At 38.8% G+C, this 15,811-nt stretch overlaps 1 protein-coding gene and 1 long non-coding RNA gene across 3 annotated transcripts; both read right to left on the reverse strand.

The window, feature by feature from the left end:
• Positions 1-1,020: 1,020 nt before the first annotated feature.
• Positions 1,021-11,448, reverse strand: LOC144053708 (major histocompatibility complex class I-related protein 1-like). Of its 2 annotated transcripts, none has more exons than XM_077568446.1 (7): positions 11,252-11,444; positions 9,468-9,734; positions 8,371-8,649; positions 6,657-6,959; positions 4,308-4,499; positions 4,175-4,234; positions 1,021-2,075 (listed from the first exon to the last, which is right to left on the reverse strand). In XM_077568446.1, the coding sequence occupies exons 1-7, from the start codon at positions 11,301-11,303 to the stop codon at positions 2,071-2,073; spliced, it is 1,158 nt and encodes a 385-aa protein (XP_077424572.1). In that variant the 5' UTR covers positions 11,304-11,444; the 3' UTR covers positions 1,021-2,070. The 2 variants fall into 2 exon arrangements, with proteins under 2 accessions (XP_077424572.1, XP_077424571.1); XM_077568445.1 differs by lacking the exon at positions 1,021-2,075 and adding an exon at positions 2,212-3,068 and having other exon boundaries at positions 11,252-11,448.
• Positions 11,449-13,569: 2,121 nt separating this feature from the next.
• Positions 13,570-15,416, reverse strand: LOC144053180 (uncharacterized). Its single transcript, XR_013294347.1, has 3 exons — positions 15,120-15,416; positions 14,982-15,047; positions 13,570-13,805 (listed from the first exon to the last, which is right to left on the reverse strand). It is a non-coding gene; the product is annotated as an uncharacterized LOC144053180 (long non-coding RNA).
• Between the last annotated feature and the right edge of the window lie 395 nt (positions 15,417-15,811).

A 15,811-nucleotide genomic window follows, 5' to 3' on the forward strand; every position in this document is an offset into this window, starting at 1 on the left:
GTCATCATTCAACCATGTTAATGGAAGCAGACCACAAAGCCATTATTCTTTTAAATACCGGTTAAATTGTATCTCTTCTCTAATGCCTCCCCAATTTACTAATGTCCCTTTGCCACAAAAGCCAGTTACTTATCGACCCTTAACAGCCCTTTGCTCCTACGCTGCACACACACACACACACACACACACACACACACGCACACGCACACGCACACACACACACACACACACACACACACACACACGCACACACACACGCACACACACACACACACACACACACACACACACACACACACACACACACACACACACAATTCACAACACCATGGCAGCATTCCACATTCACCATGTAAGACTCTAAGTCTTGCCACAAAAGTCAATAAAGAAAACCAAAGCTAATGCACTAATGCAGTAGTTATATTTTGGTTGGGTTAAAAGCCACATGGATGCATATAAAAGCTAAGTAATAAATAGAAATGGATGTGTTTCATCATTCATACAATATAGTATCATTGTTGACTTTCATACAGCTTTTTCAGTTACTAATGTGCTTACCCACAATCACTACAAATGTGTAACTGACTGGAGATCAGTCCAGGGTATCTGTTTTATCTGAGTTCATGTGCTGACATCACTGGGTAGTGCGACGTGACATCTCGTCCAAGCCCAAAGTGCCACCCAAACCTTTTTTCCTGTCCAACTCCTCCACTTTGTCAGCGCTAGACAAGGTTGCTTTAGTTAACAGAAACTAGCAAAATAACTAAAGCTAAAATTGAAAATAACTTTTTTTTCAACAAAATAAATAAATAAAAATGATTTTCAAAATTATGAAAATTATTTGAAAGTACATTTTATGTTTAGATAACTATAATAATTGGGAACATGTTCATTTTCACATTTGACAATTAATTTACTGTAGCTAATACAAGCCTTTGAGCTTGATTTTAAATGTGTTTATTTAGGCAATTTTAGGAGTAGTATTATGCACTGCACTTCAATTCATAGTCCATGGGCTGATTTGCAGTAGCATTCCTTTTATTTATAAGATTTATGATTAATGATACTGATGATGTTAATGTAAATAAAGACATTTCAACTTCAATTAACTCCCTTTTTAATACTAAATATGTTTATTCATGTGACTCCAACAGCCTACTCATCGACAAATTAATCAGTTGCACTACTCTGCAAGGCCACATGGGGCAGCATGAGGATGCCTGCATGTTTAATGCCAACAAGGTAATACTATGAATTACTATTTTGAAAACAATATATCCAGTTAGCAACTCACGCACTTACAGAAGTGTCTTGCCAGAAAAATTAAAAGTTCTTTATTACATTATAACATGAAAAATGTTATGTTTCAACGTGTTAATTTTTTTTGTTTTAACATGAGCAACTTCATGTTTCAACATGATAAAGTTTAAGTTTCACGTAAAAAAGTGATAAAATTCTCATATTAACATATTTCACGTTTTAGTGCAATAAGTTTCACATTTTAATGTGATAAATTGCACATAATCTGAAATTAAACAGAAATGTATGTGAACTTTGTTACATTAAAACGCCTTATCGATGTATTTTTTTCCTGGTGTGGCTACAAAATGCTTCCATATATGCTTAGCTTTTCAACAACAACAAATGACAAAGTGTTAGTCGTCTTGTGTAGTGCGATGCACTGGGTGGTTAGCACGACTGCCTCGCAGAAACAAGGTTCAGGGTCAGAAAACAAATTAGCTTTACCACGCTGAACATTACTAATGCTGTGTTCGTTTCATTAACGGGCAACCAGTCCATTTATTTATCTGCATTGTGATTGAGTAATAATCAATTATTCTGATTATTGATTGATTTTTGTCATCACCACAATTGTCGTCCTTGTCACTATCATCATCGTCGTGATTTTTGTCATCATCTTCATTACCGTCATTAACATCATCGCCTTCATCATTATCATCATCATCATCTTCAAAATGAGTCTTATTTTGAAGGTTCCAAGTGAGGACGTTCCTCTTCTTCGCAGTCCAGTTGCGATCCAGTGTCCCGCACGGTGACAAGCAGCAATTCTCAACCTTTAATGAGTCAAGACGTGGACATGCATAACATTAGAAAAATGTCAGAACATCACCAAATGAGAATATCGTAAAAAGGATTTCATTCGAGGGGTCACATGCATACATCTCATCCCTTTAAATGTGGTCCCCAAAGCTGTCAATTTCTGTTATAATTTGAAAGGCACTTAAATGAAAAGGATTGCTTTTATTCTTGTTGAAACATGAATATGTTAAGGAAAGACAAGTGCACATTGATTAGCCTATCACTTGTTACACTGGAAACCAGTTGCAGTTTCAGTTTTAAGAAGACACTGAAGTTTTTTGCTTTTTTATTTATTTATTATTTTTTTAATGCTTGCTTGCTGCTTGACACACACGATGTTTCTGCAATGCTATTTACACTTGGAAAAACCAGTTGGTCGTCATATTTATGATTCATATACAGTGGTCCCTCACTACTTCGCGGTTCACTTATCGCAGATTTTTATTTGGGTCAAGTCAATTGCTACACTGTAGCGCCATTGCAAATGAAAGTGCATCAAATTATTTAGAACAACATTTCGGTGAAAAGAAGAAAAAGAGTTTCAGCTCAAATGAAAGGAAGGGTTTATAAAACTGTGGTGAGACGAGCAATGTTGTTTGGTCTGGAGACATTGCCACAGAGGAAAAGACAGGAGGCAGAGTTGGAGGTGGCAGAGATGAAGATACTGAGGTTCTCTTTGTGAGTGACCAGGATGGATAGAATCAGGAATGAGTAAATCAGAGGGACAGCACATGTTAGAGGCTTTGAAGATAAAGTCAGAGAGGCCAGACTGAGATGGTTTGGACATGTCCAGAAGATTATATTGGCAGAAGGATGCAGAGTTTCCAAATGCCAGGCAGGAGGTCTAAAGGAAGACCAAAGAGGAGGTTTATGGAAGTAGTTAAAGAGGACATGAAGGTAGTTGGTGTGGGAGCAGAGGATGCAGAGGGCAGGGTTAGATGGAGGCAACTGATTCGCTGTGGCGACCCCTGAAGGGAAAAGCCGAAAGGAAAAGAAGAAGATTTTGGTGAAATAAATAAGCATTAATATTCACTCAGAGTCATGCATAAAGTATGAAAAAATAAACGTACAGCATTCCTGCTTGATAATTCAACATGGAAGGCATTTCCATCCTGCTCCGTGAAGGCGGACATGTTTTGCTCGCAAACCGGAAGTACGTTGGTGGAAACCGGAAGTACGTTAAGCGATATTAATTTTCCTTTAAAAAATAGTAAATATTTATCTATACAATTATTATTTTTTTAATGACACAGAAATATTTTTAACCTTATTTGAACAAAAAAACGTTACCTCTAATTTGTGACTATTCACCTATGGCTTTGCGGGTGTGGGAAGTATCACCCACGAAAAGTAAGGGAACGCCGTATACGATTTATTTTGTCTTGCAGTTTGCATCCGCCGGCAATTAATTATTATTTTTTTACAGTACTGTAACCACAATAATACCGTACCAATGTCTTAAACCGTGAAGAGAATGTACTTTCTGTCACATTTTCATATCATTGCATCTCAATAAATCAATGTTTTCAGTTGCATGTATAGCTTTGGCAAAACAACTTATGATCTAGAAATCCATCTGGAACTCTTGACAAACAAAACTACACACCTTAGAAACTCAAATGGGAACTTGTCAGACAGTTTTCACTTCTCCCCGTGCCTTGTAAAGGCAGAGATCAAAATACATTCAAGTTGTGACAGTGCTTGAAAAAAAAAAAAACCTGAAGGTTACACCAAAGTTGACTGATATTTTGCAATTTTCAGTCTCTTCATATGTTTCTATAAAAAGTATCAATTTCCACACAAGTGTAGTCTTCATTTTAAATTAAGTAATCTTACTTTGGTGCTGAAACTTGGCATCGTTCAGCCTTCAAAAGCTCATCAATATGATGCTTTTAAATCCTGAAATGGCAGCCAATTTCAAAATGTAATTTAAGTAGTAAGTGGCAGTTTATGTAAAAGCATGCGTGTGTATTTTCAAATGACATAATGTAAACTTTGGGATTCAACTATGGATTAATATTATTTAGAAATTTCTAAAAAATATTTTTTTTAGGAAACTGTGGCATCAACAAACCTGGTCTGTGGCTACAGCATCTCTTCAAAGTCCATCTCTCCTGGACGTCCTCGTTACCACCTGCAAATAAAACATCCAGCTGTTATTGATTGACAGCTCATCTGACGGATGATTGATGACTGCTCCCGCTTACCAGGGAGGACGACTTCCTCGGCATCAGAATACAGTCTGCAGGAGGCGTCAGTAAGTTGCTGCGGTGTTTCCCTATGACGACGCTCCCGTTGTCTCTTTCTGTAAAGCCAAATGCCGATGCCCACCGATAGGACTATGACGGCGGTGACCACGACAACGGCCACGATGATGCTGATGTGATTCACAGGCTCCACTGAAACACAAAGTACACAGAATATGTAACAAATTTCGCCCCATCTTAGATGGGTGTGACAATCAGTGGATCTTATCTTATCTTAAGTAAAGCCCGTATCGCACTGAGGAGCCAAAAGTTAGTCAATGTTTGCGATGGTAGCGAATGTTGATTTCTCATCAGGATTGGTCAGTTGTCGTGCAAGGTCGCAAACGTTTACCAATCGTTCGTCAGATGTTCACTAGACATTCGCCATGGGAAGTTTTGAACATGTTAAAAATTAAAAACAATTAAAACTGTTCTTGAGAACGTCTGGCAAACGTGACGAGAAATCAGCATTCGCTAACTTCGCGAACACTCGAAAATGTTTACACCCTTAGTAAGTAAATAATTGCCCTCAACAATGGTACTTTGGCTAGAAACTAGGGCCTAATAGATGCCTAACAGCAGACCAGTATCAGTCCATACAGGATTTTGAAAAGTAATCCAGGGTTTTTCCTGGCTCAAATTGAGGCAGAGGTATATGGTACCATCCTGACTATGGTGGGCGACTATCGATAACAGGTATCTGTGCCAATACCAGTCTTATTTTAAGACATCGGTACTTGCGGCGGTGACTATACAATTATCGGCCGCCCTCCTGCAGCCGTAACGCTGCAACTGCAGCTAAAATACGTTGCTGCCGAGCTCAATCAACACAGCAGGAGCGCTGTGTTGAGCAATATCAGTTGCTCAGGCTGGAGGTGGCGAGCAAATTAGGTGGAGGTGGCCGCCTCAGAATTTTGTACATAGGTAAAACCCTGTAATCATAATTAGCAAGAGTTTCACCATTTCAATGCTGATACAATCTTACATTCTCATGCAACCATAAATGCCCTTCAGTAGAGTAGGAATGGGCAGGAAAGATGACATGCATAGCTGCCAAGAATTTTGCGCTGGTAAAAATCATGAAATACTAAAAGAATATGTTTTTGATTCGATGAGCCATTCATTTTGTCATGCAAACAGTAATATATTGTTCAAGAAAACATATTCATCCTAAAGTTAGTTGTAGTTTAACACTAGATCTCCCAGAGCAGTCATTTTGACGCTTCTCAAAATTGGATTTGTTGTTACTCTGTTTACATAGATCAACAATGTTCCTGGTCTTTTGACTTCTCCTCTCTCTGTATGTATATCATTACTGCACTGCCATTTTATTGTATTAAAAATCTAAAAATATTTAGGAGTCATTGCTACTTAACCTCCGCAACCGTCAATTTGACAGCTCTATTCACTTCAATCTTTCACGTCGCTGGGACCCACGGTGTTGCGCCACTAGGCTTCCGTAGTTGGCGCCGCTGGGCTTACGTAGCTACTACCATTCAGCACGGAGGCTTTGGCTTTGCTAGATCACCAGAAGTCGGAACAAGACCAGCCCACCCCCGCTAAAAGGAGCCGGAAGTGGCGACGCAGTTCAAGGTATAATAAAAGCTTATAGTAAAATATAGGCTGCTAGATGATAGGGCTGGGTATCAGTTCTAATTTCCTCAATCAATTTGATTTCACTTCACAAGAGTTCAGTTCGATTCGATTTTGTTTTTTACTGATTCAATTCGATTCACTTCAATCCAATATTGATTAATTATGGAAAATTAATACTTTTTAAATATCAAAAACATGATAAAAACTCCACAAACAATAAATTCCAAGTCAAATTTTACGGAGGAAGTAACTGGTTAAATGATTTAGTTTACTAATGACTTTCCCTTTAAAATTCTATTTTCTTATAAATTTCTGGGAAAAGAGAAATAAAAAAAATAATTGAGTCATAGTTTTATGAATCAATATCAGGCTCCAAAAGAAACACATTGATAATTCAATTTTTTAAACCCAGCCCTACTAGATGTGACGGAGTCATGACGTTTTTGGCCGTACAATTCTGATAATCGAACTCAATAAAGCTCCACCAGAGAACCTACACCCGAGAGGGGGCTCTATTAGCTACACAAAACAGTGAGTAATAACCATATTAGGCGATTACCTGAGTGCGAGAGCGCAAGCCGTCAAAATGACGGCTCTGGGAGATCTAGTTGTTTTTGAATGCTGGTAGTGCTATCAAGCAACACCCTCTGCCCCGGACTGACGTCAAAGTGGCTTCGGGCTCGCAAACGTCTGTGTTTGCTCATTTTCTCTTACCATAGTTTGTTTGGATCTCGGCGGCATCCAGCGTGGTGATGATATTATCGAGAAGTCCATAGAGCCGGAAGACACAGGCGTAGCGGTGCCAGTCGGCAGGCGGTATGGCCTCCACATCTAGGCGGACGCTGAGCTGGAAGGTTCCATCATGATTGCGGAGCAGCTGGCCGTGCCCAACGTCCTCGTGAAGCTGCTCGCTGTCAAGCGTCCAGAACATGTCCACTTTATCGGGGTAGAATCCTGTGGCGTGGCACGTGACCGGTGCTGACGGCCGTTTCTGCAGCAGAGACACCAGGGGCCGCTCTGAGGATGTGCGACACAATCAAGTCATTAATTTTGTATGGGAATGAAGCTGCAAAAGAAGGGCTTCCACACACTGAGCGATGCAGTGAAGCTCCACTCAACACTCAAGCAGTGATTTTACGGGCAGCTGTGTACCGGCCACCGGTTTTGCAATTCAATGCAATTCCATTCAACATTTTAATCCCAGCTGCACAATATGGCAGTGATGCAAATTCTAGCCGATTAAAATGCACAGAAGGTTTCACGCAGGGAAAAAAATCCATTTCTGAGTAATAAGCAAGCAAGACAGCCACCCACCCACCACACGCTGCCAAGCGATAGAAACACATTATGTAGAGTAGGGCTGAATGATTTATCGTTTTGGGATCAAAATCGTAATTATGGGACTGCTGCATAGCAAAGCAGTAGCAGAGCTACTATAAATCATTTTTTTGAGATGGGTCAGGTTCTCGTTGGATTCGGAAGAATCAAGCAGTGTGCAGCATGCCTAAGAAAAACTGGAGGTGCAGGTGCTATTTTTGTCCACTTAGGGTCACCATCACACATTCTTCAGTACACTGTGGAATAAGAACAATTGTGTAATTTTGAAGATTGCTGGTATCTGGCAGAAACTCTGTACAGTACCACTAAACTAGATACTTTTCAGGATAAATGGCATGTTTTTCAACCATTAACATTGCATCATTAGGGAGCAAGCCATTGTCAACAATTTCAATTAGTCAATAATTTGTAAATAATAATAATAATAATAATAAAATAATTAATAATAATAATAATAAATACTCATAATAATAATCAATCAATATGAAATTGACCAAATTGTGATAAGAGTTGTCGGCCCACAAATTTGGCATGGTAAGACTACGAAAAGTGAACGACATGTACATTAAAAGCCCTTCATGGTTACAGCCTAGAGCAGCCCCGCAAGAAATGAAATCCCTGATATAATATCCTATCCTATTGAAATACACCCTTGGCATTTTCTATAGGCATAAATGGCAGGACAAAAGAAGGTTTTACATTCAATAATCGTCAACAAAAACTAGTGTAAGATAAAATACTGTAGTGTACTTCCCATTTTCAAATTTCTTCTTTCGTCAAATTTACGCAGGGTCAAACTAAATGGTGTGCCACTATCTCGTTGTGGACAACAGTGGAATCACACGTGAAATAAACAGGATTTAGAACAAAATAGTTATGAGCTATACAAAAAAATCCGTAGCAGAGCAGGATCACAAATCCGGAACCTGTGATGGAGGAGGATTTACTCTATATTTCATTTTGGAATTATACTGCAACATAAGAATATGTGGAAAAAGTGAAGCATACTAATATAGATGTTTAGAATTTAGAGTAAAAAAAAAAGATAGAATGCACAGATCTTGTGTGGTAAAGGACTCGAGCAACTCACGTATCCTCTGCAGGATGCTCTTCCCATATTCCAGCGTCTTGTTGAGGCGCTTAGGACATTCAATGAGCAGGCGGTTCTCCATAAACTCCAGCCAGCCACTATTGTCGTTCCACTTGCGGCCAGTGAGCTCCAGCTGAGGCTTGAGCCAGATCCACCGCCGATGCTCCATGTCCAGAAACAGCGTGGTGTCTGCGTCGTAGCTGTGATGGTTGGAGCCTGACACAGTGCTGCTCTCATCGTCATACTCGCAGCCATGCAGCACCTGGAACACATGAACACCTGGCGCGGCGCAGGTATGCAGCATTACCTCGGAGCTTTGTCGGCTAGCTTTGTTGACGAGCGTTATTATTAGAGATGACACCAGGTATCGTGCTAATGGTGGCCAATAACACTTTTCTATGTAAACTTTTTCCATGGCTATCCTCTTATTTGTCCGTTAAGATGCAATTTTTGTAAACATAATGCATGCTTATACTTTTTATATTAATGCTTAGAGTGTGTTAACCTAAATGTATGGTTGTTAGCTCAATTTCAGCAAGTCTGGCAGCGTTTTTCTCTTTAAACTTAATCCAAGTCCATCCTCCTATATTATGATGCAATTTCTCTAAGTTTATGTGTGTTTATAAGGTTAATGCTTAGAGTGCATTATTAGTGTGCATTTACCCACATTATACATTTATATTTTCTTACTCAATTTGGGTGGTATGACGACTTTCTCCTTTACAGTACTTAATGCATCTACCAGTACTGATTTTATACATTTACGTGCTATACTTATTGCCAACTTGATAGTGTCGTGCTTCAGTTGAACCTGTATTATTATTGTTTGCACTTCCGTTCATTTTGAACCAGGGTTTTTCCTGTGTACAAAATTCAGAGGCAGCCACCTTCACCTAATTTGCTCGCCACCTCCAGCCTGAGCCACTGATATCGCTCAACACACCGCTCCAGTAGGGCATACACTGATTCGTTTAAAATAATATTTAGGTATTAATTAGTCATCTGTTAGCTTTATTACTTAACTTTCTTTGATAACATTTTGAAAAGGCTAAAGGAAGTGCTATGGCTAAGGAGGCGGGGACGGAACCTTCACCTACCGTGTGATTGGTTAAATCTATCCAGAAGTATTCCCATGTTAATGTTTCCAAAGTGTTCCTGCCCTTGCCAGAAGTCCGTCTGCTTTTTCCAGTAGTCAGGTTCTTGGCGGAGGACGGCATCCATCCAAGGCTGTTTGGCCACAGCCACCTTGGTGCGGCTGTCGTAATGTTCTGTCACCACGCCGTCCACCACTACCACCGCCATCATGGATGGAAGACGTGGGATGTTGCTGGTCACCGTGTACACATGCCACAGAGAATGGAGGGCTGTGTGGAGTTAAAGACATTGCTTACTCATTTAGAGGAGCAAAAATTCATCGACTCTTCAACAACTAATCGATTAGCACCAAGTAGAGCTGGGTGATATGGAAAAATGGAAAATACGGAAAAATCTATCATGATAGAAGCCGTTTTATATCACAGTAACGATATACCACACAATACACTTTCAGTTATGCTATAAAAAGTTATACAACTTGAAGCAAGATGAATTCTCACGGTATTTGTGAGTTCACAAACTCCAGAGAATCCATCTTGTACTAAGCCCGCTGATTTTCACTGATGCGAACCACTGGTGGTTTGGGCCAATCACAAAGCAATATTATGTTTGGGGGCAGGATATGTGACTATGACGAAACCAGGAAGCGTTGAGGCCATGAGAAAAATAAACCTAACATGGACGAATGGAATAAAATTCTGTTCTCACAGAGTTACTCAGTTTCCTTGTTGAATGTTGAACAGCAAGAGGCGCTTCGTGCATTTTTAGCTGGTAAAGATGTTTGTGCTTTTTTTTTATTTATTTTTTTTTATTTACGACGAAAACTAAGAGGACATTTTCAAGTACTTTTGCCGTGATTGGTCAAAACAACTGCTAGGTAGATATGAAAGTATGGCTTTTTGAATGGAATTATGGAAATTAAGCAAATTTTTGAGGATATTCTATTTTTTTGACGAGACCTGTACAGTGGGTACAGATTGTTGAGATTTATTTTTATTTTTATTGTACAACCAAATGTTTTTGTCTTGGCATGGTTTGTGAGTTGTCCTGTCATTTTTGCCTAAAATGGCTATTAAAAAAATGATACATTAATAGTAAAATTGAAACTGTTTATGGAGTATCAGCATAATTTTGATCTCTTTTTTAAGATAACAGTTTGAATTTTTTCTCCCCAACAGTCAGAATATGTTACAGTCAGTACTACTAGCACTGAGTAATGTAAGTTTTTTTAGACGCCATATCGCCATCCCCTGGCCAGTATGAGAAAACAAAAATAAAAAAAACGTTTTTTCCCCCGATTTGTGCCTCATGCTGTATCCTATTTACGTTTATGAAATAAAAAATTATAATCAAACTGTTAATAGGCTTTTCCTTGCTTATTCGAGACAACCAAACTAGAAAATCGAGCTGTATTTCAATTTTGGTGTTAATATTTAAAAACGAAAATGAAATAATGAGTCATTTTTCTATTTTGAATATCTGTTTTCAAACGAATATCAATTGACCAAAAGGTACACGGACCCTCTAGTCACGGCAAAAATAACCGCTAAATTAAATATGACAGACATTATGCTAACGTGTAAAATGGGACATTAACGTGTGATTGCATTAGTGAGCGAATGTTACGGTCAGTCTGTTCATTTCACGCGTGAAAACCCTTTTAGAGTCGATGTGGATGTGTGCCCATTGTGGGACTAAACGTTACCTTATCTTATTTTCACTGTAGTTAATAGTAGCACTTTTTAGCATAATTTGCTAAACCATTTGGATTGGTTTGCGATCTTACCGGCAGAAGCGACGTGACTCCAAACGAGCACAAATAATGCCGCTTTGTTCATGTTGCGATCTCACATCATAAGCCGATGTCATAATAAATTAATTTTTCAGCTACCAAACGAACTCCAACGACTCCATAAAGTTGTAGATGTGAATCCGTGTTGCGTGTTGCGCAATGGACAGTGCGTGTCACTCGTTTTTTCAAAACAAAACAGAAACTTTATTTTAAAAAAAATACGAAACGAAATGTTGTTGTTTATTTGTTTGTCAATTTTCTGTCAAAAATGTAAACGCGAATGACTCGTTTTCCTATTTCCGATTCTGTGCACAAATAGTTTATGGAAAAAAATCGGATAACGGGTTTCATTCCCTTTGGACCCCTGAACTGGATAGCCGATAGGCCAAGACTTTTGAAGTCGCGAGGCCGCCATATTGCTCCTCCCAATAAACGTTTCTCGGCTATCGAGATTGGAGAACATTTGAGACAGTACTTATTAGAAACAGCGTGCTTTATGATGTTTTAAATGTGTTATACATAAACAAATGAACTTCAGACATTTTACAACTTCATTTAAATACATGTATAAATGATATGCTAAATGATTTTTACAGGAGGAAACATGTTAAAAATGGTCACCATTCAGCCACAACTAACCCCCCACTCCGCCCCAGTCCTTATACGAGGTGTATACGTCTCATGTGTACGCATACTGTATAGTTTTTAGTTTTTACAGTAGTCTGCTCGCGAGATGGGACGAGCAAGATGGCCGCCCCGTGACTTCAACGGCTTGCGCGGGCGTGCATGGGCTATCGACTTTCCGGTGACAGTCATATATTCAGATCAGTGCTTTGGACCTTCTCATCTGCGTGAACCGGAAATAAATCATGGACTACCAGTCGTCGCCTCTCGCAATTGTAGCCAGATGGCAGACATCTTGCGTTGCCTCTGTTACTGACAACTAGTGTTATTTTTTTCGCTGGAATTACTATTCTCAATGCGTGTTTTACACCAGAATGCCTGTATGGAGTAATGAGAGCGTCACAAAGAACAAACTTTACAACATTACTGTCTGACTAAATTATTTTATTTAAATATTGAATTAATTAAAATTTTTGAATAATCATTTCTATATTCTTAAAGGAAAATGCAAAATTTGCAACCATAGCTGGTAAATTTAACATGTATTGTGGTCCTTAATTTTATACTGTGGGCCGGTATAATATTTAAAATAATATTTAAAATCTGTGGTGAGAGCACTTTTGATTAATATTTCTATCAATGTATTTAAAAAATATATAATATTAGAACTTATGTTTGGTCCAGTAAATAACCCAGACTGTATAGCTAAAATAAAATCACTATATCGCTGGTGTCGAGCCAAAATCTTGTGCCTCCAAAGTTGTCACTTTTTCTTCTTTTTGGAGATTGGGGGTTGGGGGGGGGGGGGGGGGTCCGTACTAGAATAACGTGTAAATGCACTATGACAGCAGGTGGCAGTGTTGCTTCGATTGTCTGGTAGTACTTCTCAATTATTTGTTTTCAAGCACATTTCAAATACATTACTGACACAGTCATGCACTACACGACATAAGTAAAGGTCAATGGCGACATAATTAAAGGTCAATGGCGACATAAGTAAAGGTCAATGGCCTGTGCTGAATCAGGTCTACTAGAATGCAGAACCGAACAATAGTTCAACATGTGCTCATTATGCAGATTAGCAAAAATAAATAAATAACTAAAATAAAAATCATAACTCGTGAAAGGATGACTAACAAAATGTGGATGGCTCTGCTGAATCAGAACTGCACTTCTCGCAATTGCATATCATGAAAATGCATTACCAGCTCAGTTGCCTAGTGGTAGTGTGTCTACCTTGGAACTAGGAGATTGTCGAAATAATAATAATAATAATAACAATAATAATAATAATAGATTTCATTTGTAACACATTTTACGTTTATAAAATAAATCTCAAAGTGTACAGCACAGGCAACAATAAAAGCAATAAAAGCACACAGTAAAAACAGTCCAAAAAAAAAAAAAAAAAGTCAGTAAAAAGAGTAAAAAGTCAAGAGAAAAAAAGTAAAGACTAAAATCAATACTCAAAATAGAAATAAATCAGCAAAAGCTTTTTTAAAAAGGAAGGTTTTGAGTCTTTTTTAAAAAGCTCCCACCGTCTGTGGGGCTCTGAGGTGGTCTGGGAGAGCGTTCCACAGACTTGGAGCAGCGGGCTGGAAAGCCCTGTCACCCATGGTCTTGAGCCGAGTCCTAGGCGAGCGCAGAAGGTGCAGTCGGCCTGACCGTGTTCTGTCTGATGTGTGCGGTTTGAGGAATCCTGTGAGGTAGGTGGGGGCTACATCGTGCAGACAGTGATGGGTGTGAAGGAATTTTGTATTCGATGCAGAAAATGTATGAGAAGCCTGTGCAAAGTGCGTAGGATGGGGGTGATGTGCTCATATTTTCACAACAGGACCCGGTCAGTGCTGTTTTGTACATAGTGAAGCCTTTGTTTAGGCTTTTGCCAGGGATCCCGATGAGAAGCGCATTACAGTAGTCCAACCTGGAGGAGACAAAGGCATGGACAAGCTTCTCAGCGGCAGAATGGGAGAGAGATGGACGAAGTATAAGTGTTCCCTCGTTTCTCGCGGGTGTTACATTCCAAAAACTACCCGCGATAATGGAAATCCGCGTTCATTTTTTTCTTCTTCTGGTAATTATATATTTTTCATTTATTATATATATTTTTTCTCTTTTGGTATGAGTTTATTATGAATGCTTTTTCATTATCATATATGTTCTTTTTTCATTTACAGTCATTTTACCATTAAAAGTATATATAATTTTTTTTAACTTATTACACAACATAGTATAGATATTTTTTGTTTATTCTAAATGTTTTTTTGTTCATACTATTTTTTTCATTTATTATATATGTTTTAAGGCTAACACCACACCGCACACTTTATAAATGCGCTTTTCTTGATAGGCGTTAACATTTTCTCACATACTGTATCTCTTATTTAAACACAATAGGCCTATACATGCTCAGTGTTCAAACTATTTTAGATTTTAAAATAATAATAACAATAAAATAGAATTAAACTAATATCCAAAACATTCATTTGAGAAACAAAAATATAACAGCGATCGATCCATTTTTTTCCGGCGGGTATGTTTTTCTTTAGTGAGAACTCTGGGTCTTCCGTTTCAGAAATATAAGTAACTGAAAACAGAGGAAAAAAGGTAGCTAGCCTGTTTCATAAAAAGAGATCATTCTTGGCATGTCCCTTTGACAATGACTCTATTGATGATGGTGCCGCTTTATTTCGCAGGGAATTAAATCTACGTCGCAAGATTGTTATCAGACCACGCATAGATATGCTGGCATTTCTGGACAGTTATCTTTTTAAACGGTACTGTTTCACATCACAGTCCATCATCTACATACACAACTTAATCCATTCTTACATTTGCAACATTACCAGCTGTAGTCCTGCACTCACATCACAGCAAATATTGTGTGTCACACTATGTTTTTTTTTCTTCAAATGGCATTTAAAAAAAATGTAATATCGGAGATGGCAAGCACGTAAGCAAGGCTGCCCAGACATGTCCTGTTAGATTGGTTGAGAAAGTGTTCATACTTCAGTGTAGATTAAATGTCACTCAATATTCCAGATGCATGTAAAGAAATGTAAATGCAAAGAGAACTATCAGTAGCATATCAATATGTTACCTCTGTTGGTCTTTCTGAGTCCCCCTCTATGAAGGCGGCAGACATGGTTTGCTCGTCCTCTTCATACTAGATGAGTGATATGTTTCAATATACATGAAGTATTATTTGTCTAAAATCTTTGGGGTATTGCCTACTTACAATGTCTGAGTTAGTTTGAGGAGGGTCCATCAGGCAGATGGCACCTTCAGAATCTGTTTAGAAAAATGAAAAAAAACAAATATATGAAAGTGAAATAGATCTTCTTGTAAGTAAGCTTAAAAAAGATGGGTGGCCTAGGCAGTTTAGATTATATAGATCGTTATACAATTGGATTAGTATTTCTAGTTATATATCGCAAACAGGCCGCCACGACTACACCTAAGGCCGCCGCTGTCGCCGCGGCCACCACCACCACCACCAGCAGCTGCTGCGACAGCGCCCAGCCAGTCCGGGGGAGGAGAGCCCGGGGCATTTGACGGAGGAAGAGGACGACAAAGATGAAGCCACTCCTCAAGAGCATCCGGTTCGTCCTGCTGCAGCTGTAGGAGGGGACACGGACTCAGACGACCCTTATGACACATCCTGCTCGATGGGGACACCCTTTAGTTGTCGAAGACAAGGAGCGTGCATACTTGGCTAGAATTTTAAACATCAGAGATGTTTTTTTCTCCAGAACGCACTTTACACAAACACTTACTAATGGAGAAAGTGTGTAAAGACAATGTCTGTGCAATTCCCCTCAAAGTGGCAACAAATTTTGCTTTGCATGCAAAGTTTTTGGATGTAAAAATAGAGCAAAATCAGCATTTTTTGCATCAGGATTTTCTGATTGGAAACAAGCAGATGAGCGA

The sequence above is a fragment of the Vanacampus margaritifer genome, chromosome 6 (genome assembly GCF_051991255.1).
Source record: "Vanacampus margaritifer isolate UIUO_Vmar chromosome 6, RoL_Vmar_1.0, whole genome shotgun sequence".
Taxonomy (NCBI): domain Eukaryota; kingdom Metazoa; phylum Chordata; class Actinopteri; order Syngnathiformes; family Syngnathidae; genus Vanacampus; species Vanacampus margaritifer.

Excerpts from the sequence above, each read along its gene's own strand:
- LOC144053708 (XM_077568445.1), bottom strand. The coding sequence starts at position 11,303 with ATGAACAAAGCGGCATTATTTGTGCTCGTTTGGAGTCACGTCGCTTCT. Across the intron at positions 8,650-9,467 it reads TAGATTTAACCAATCACACG|GTGTTCATGTGTTCCAGGTG; the intron begins GTAGGTGAAGGT and ends GCGCCGCGCCAG. Across the intron at positions 6,960-8,370 it reads GAGCATCCTGCAGAGGATAC|AGCGGCCCCTGGTGTCTCTG; the intron begins GTGAGTTGCTCG and ends GCACATCCTCAG.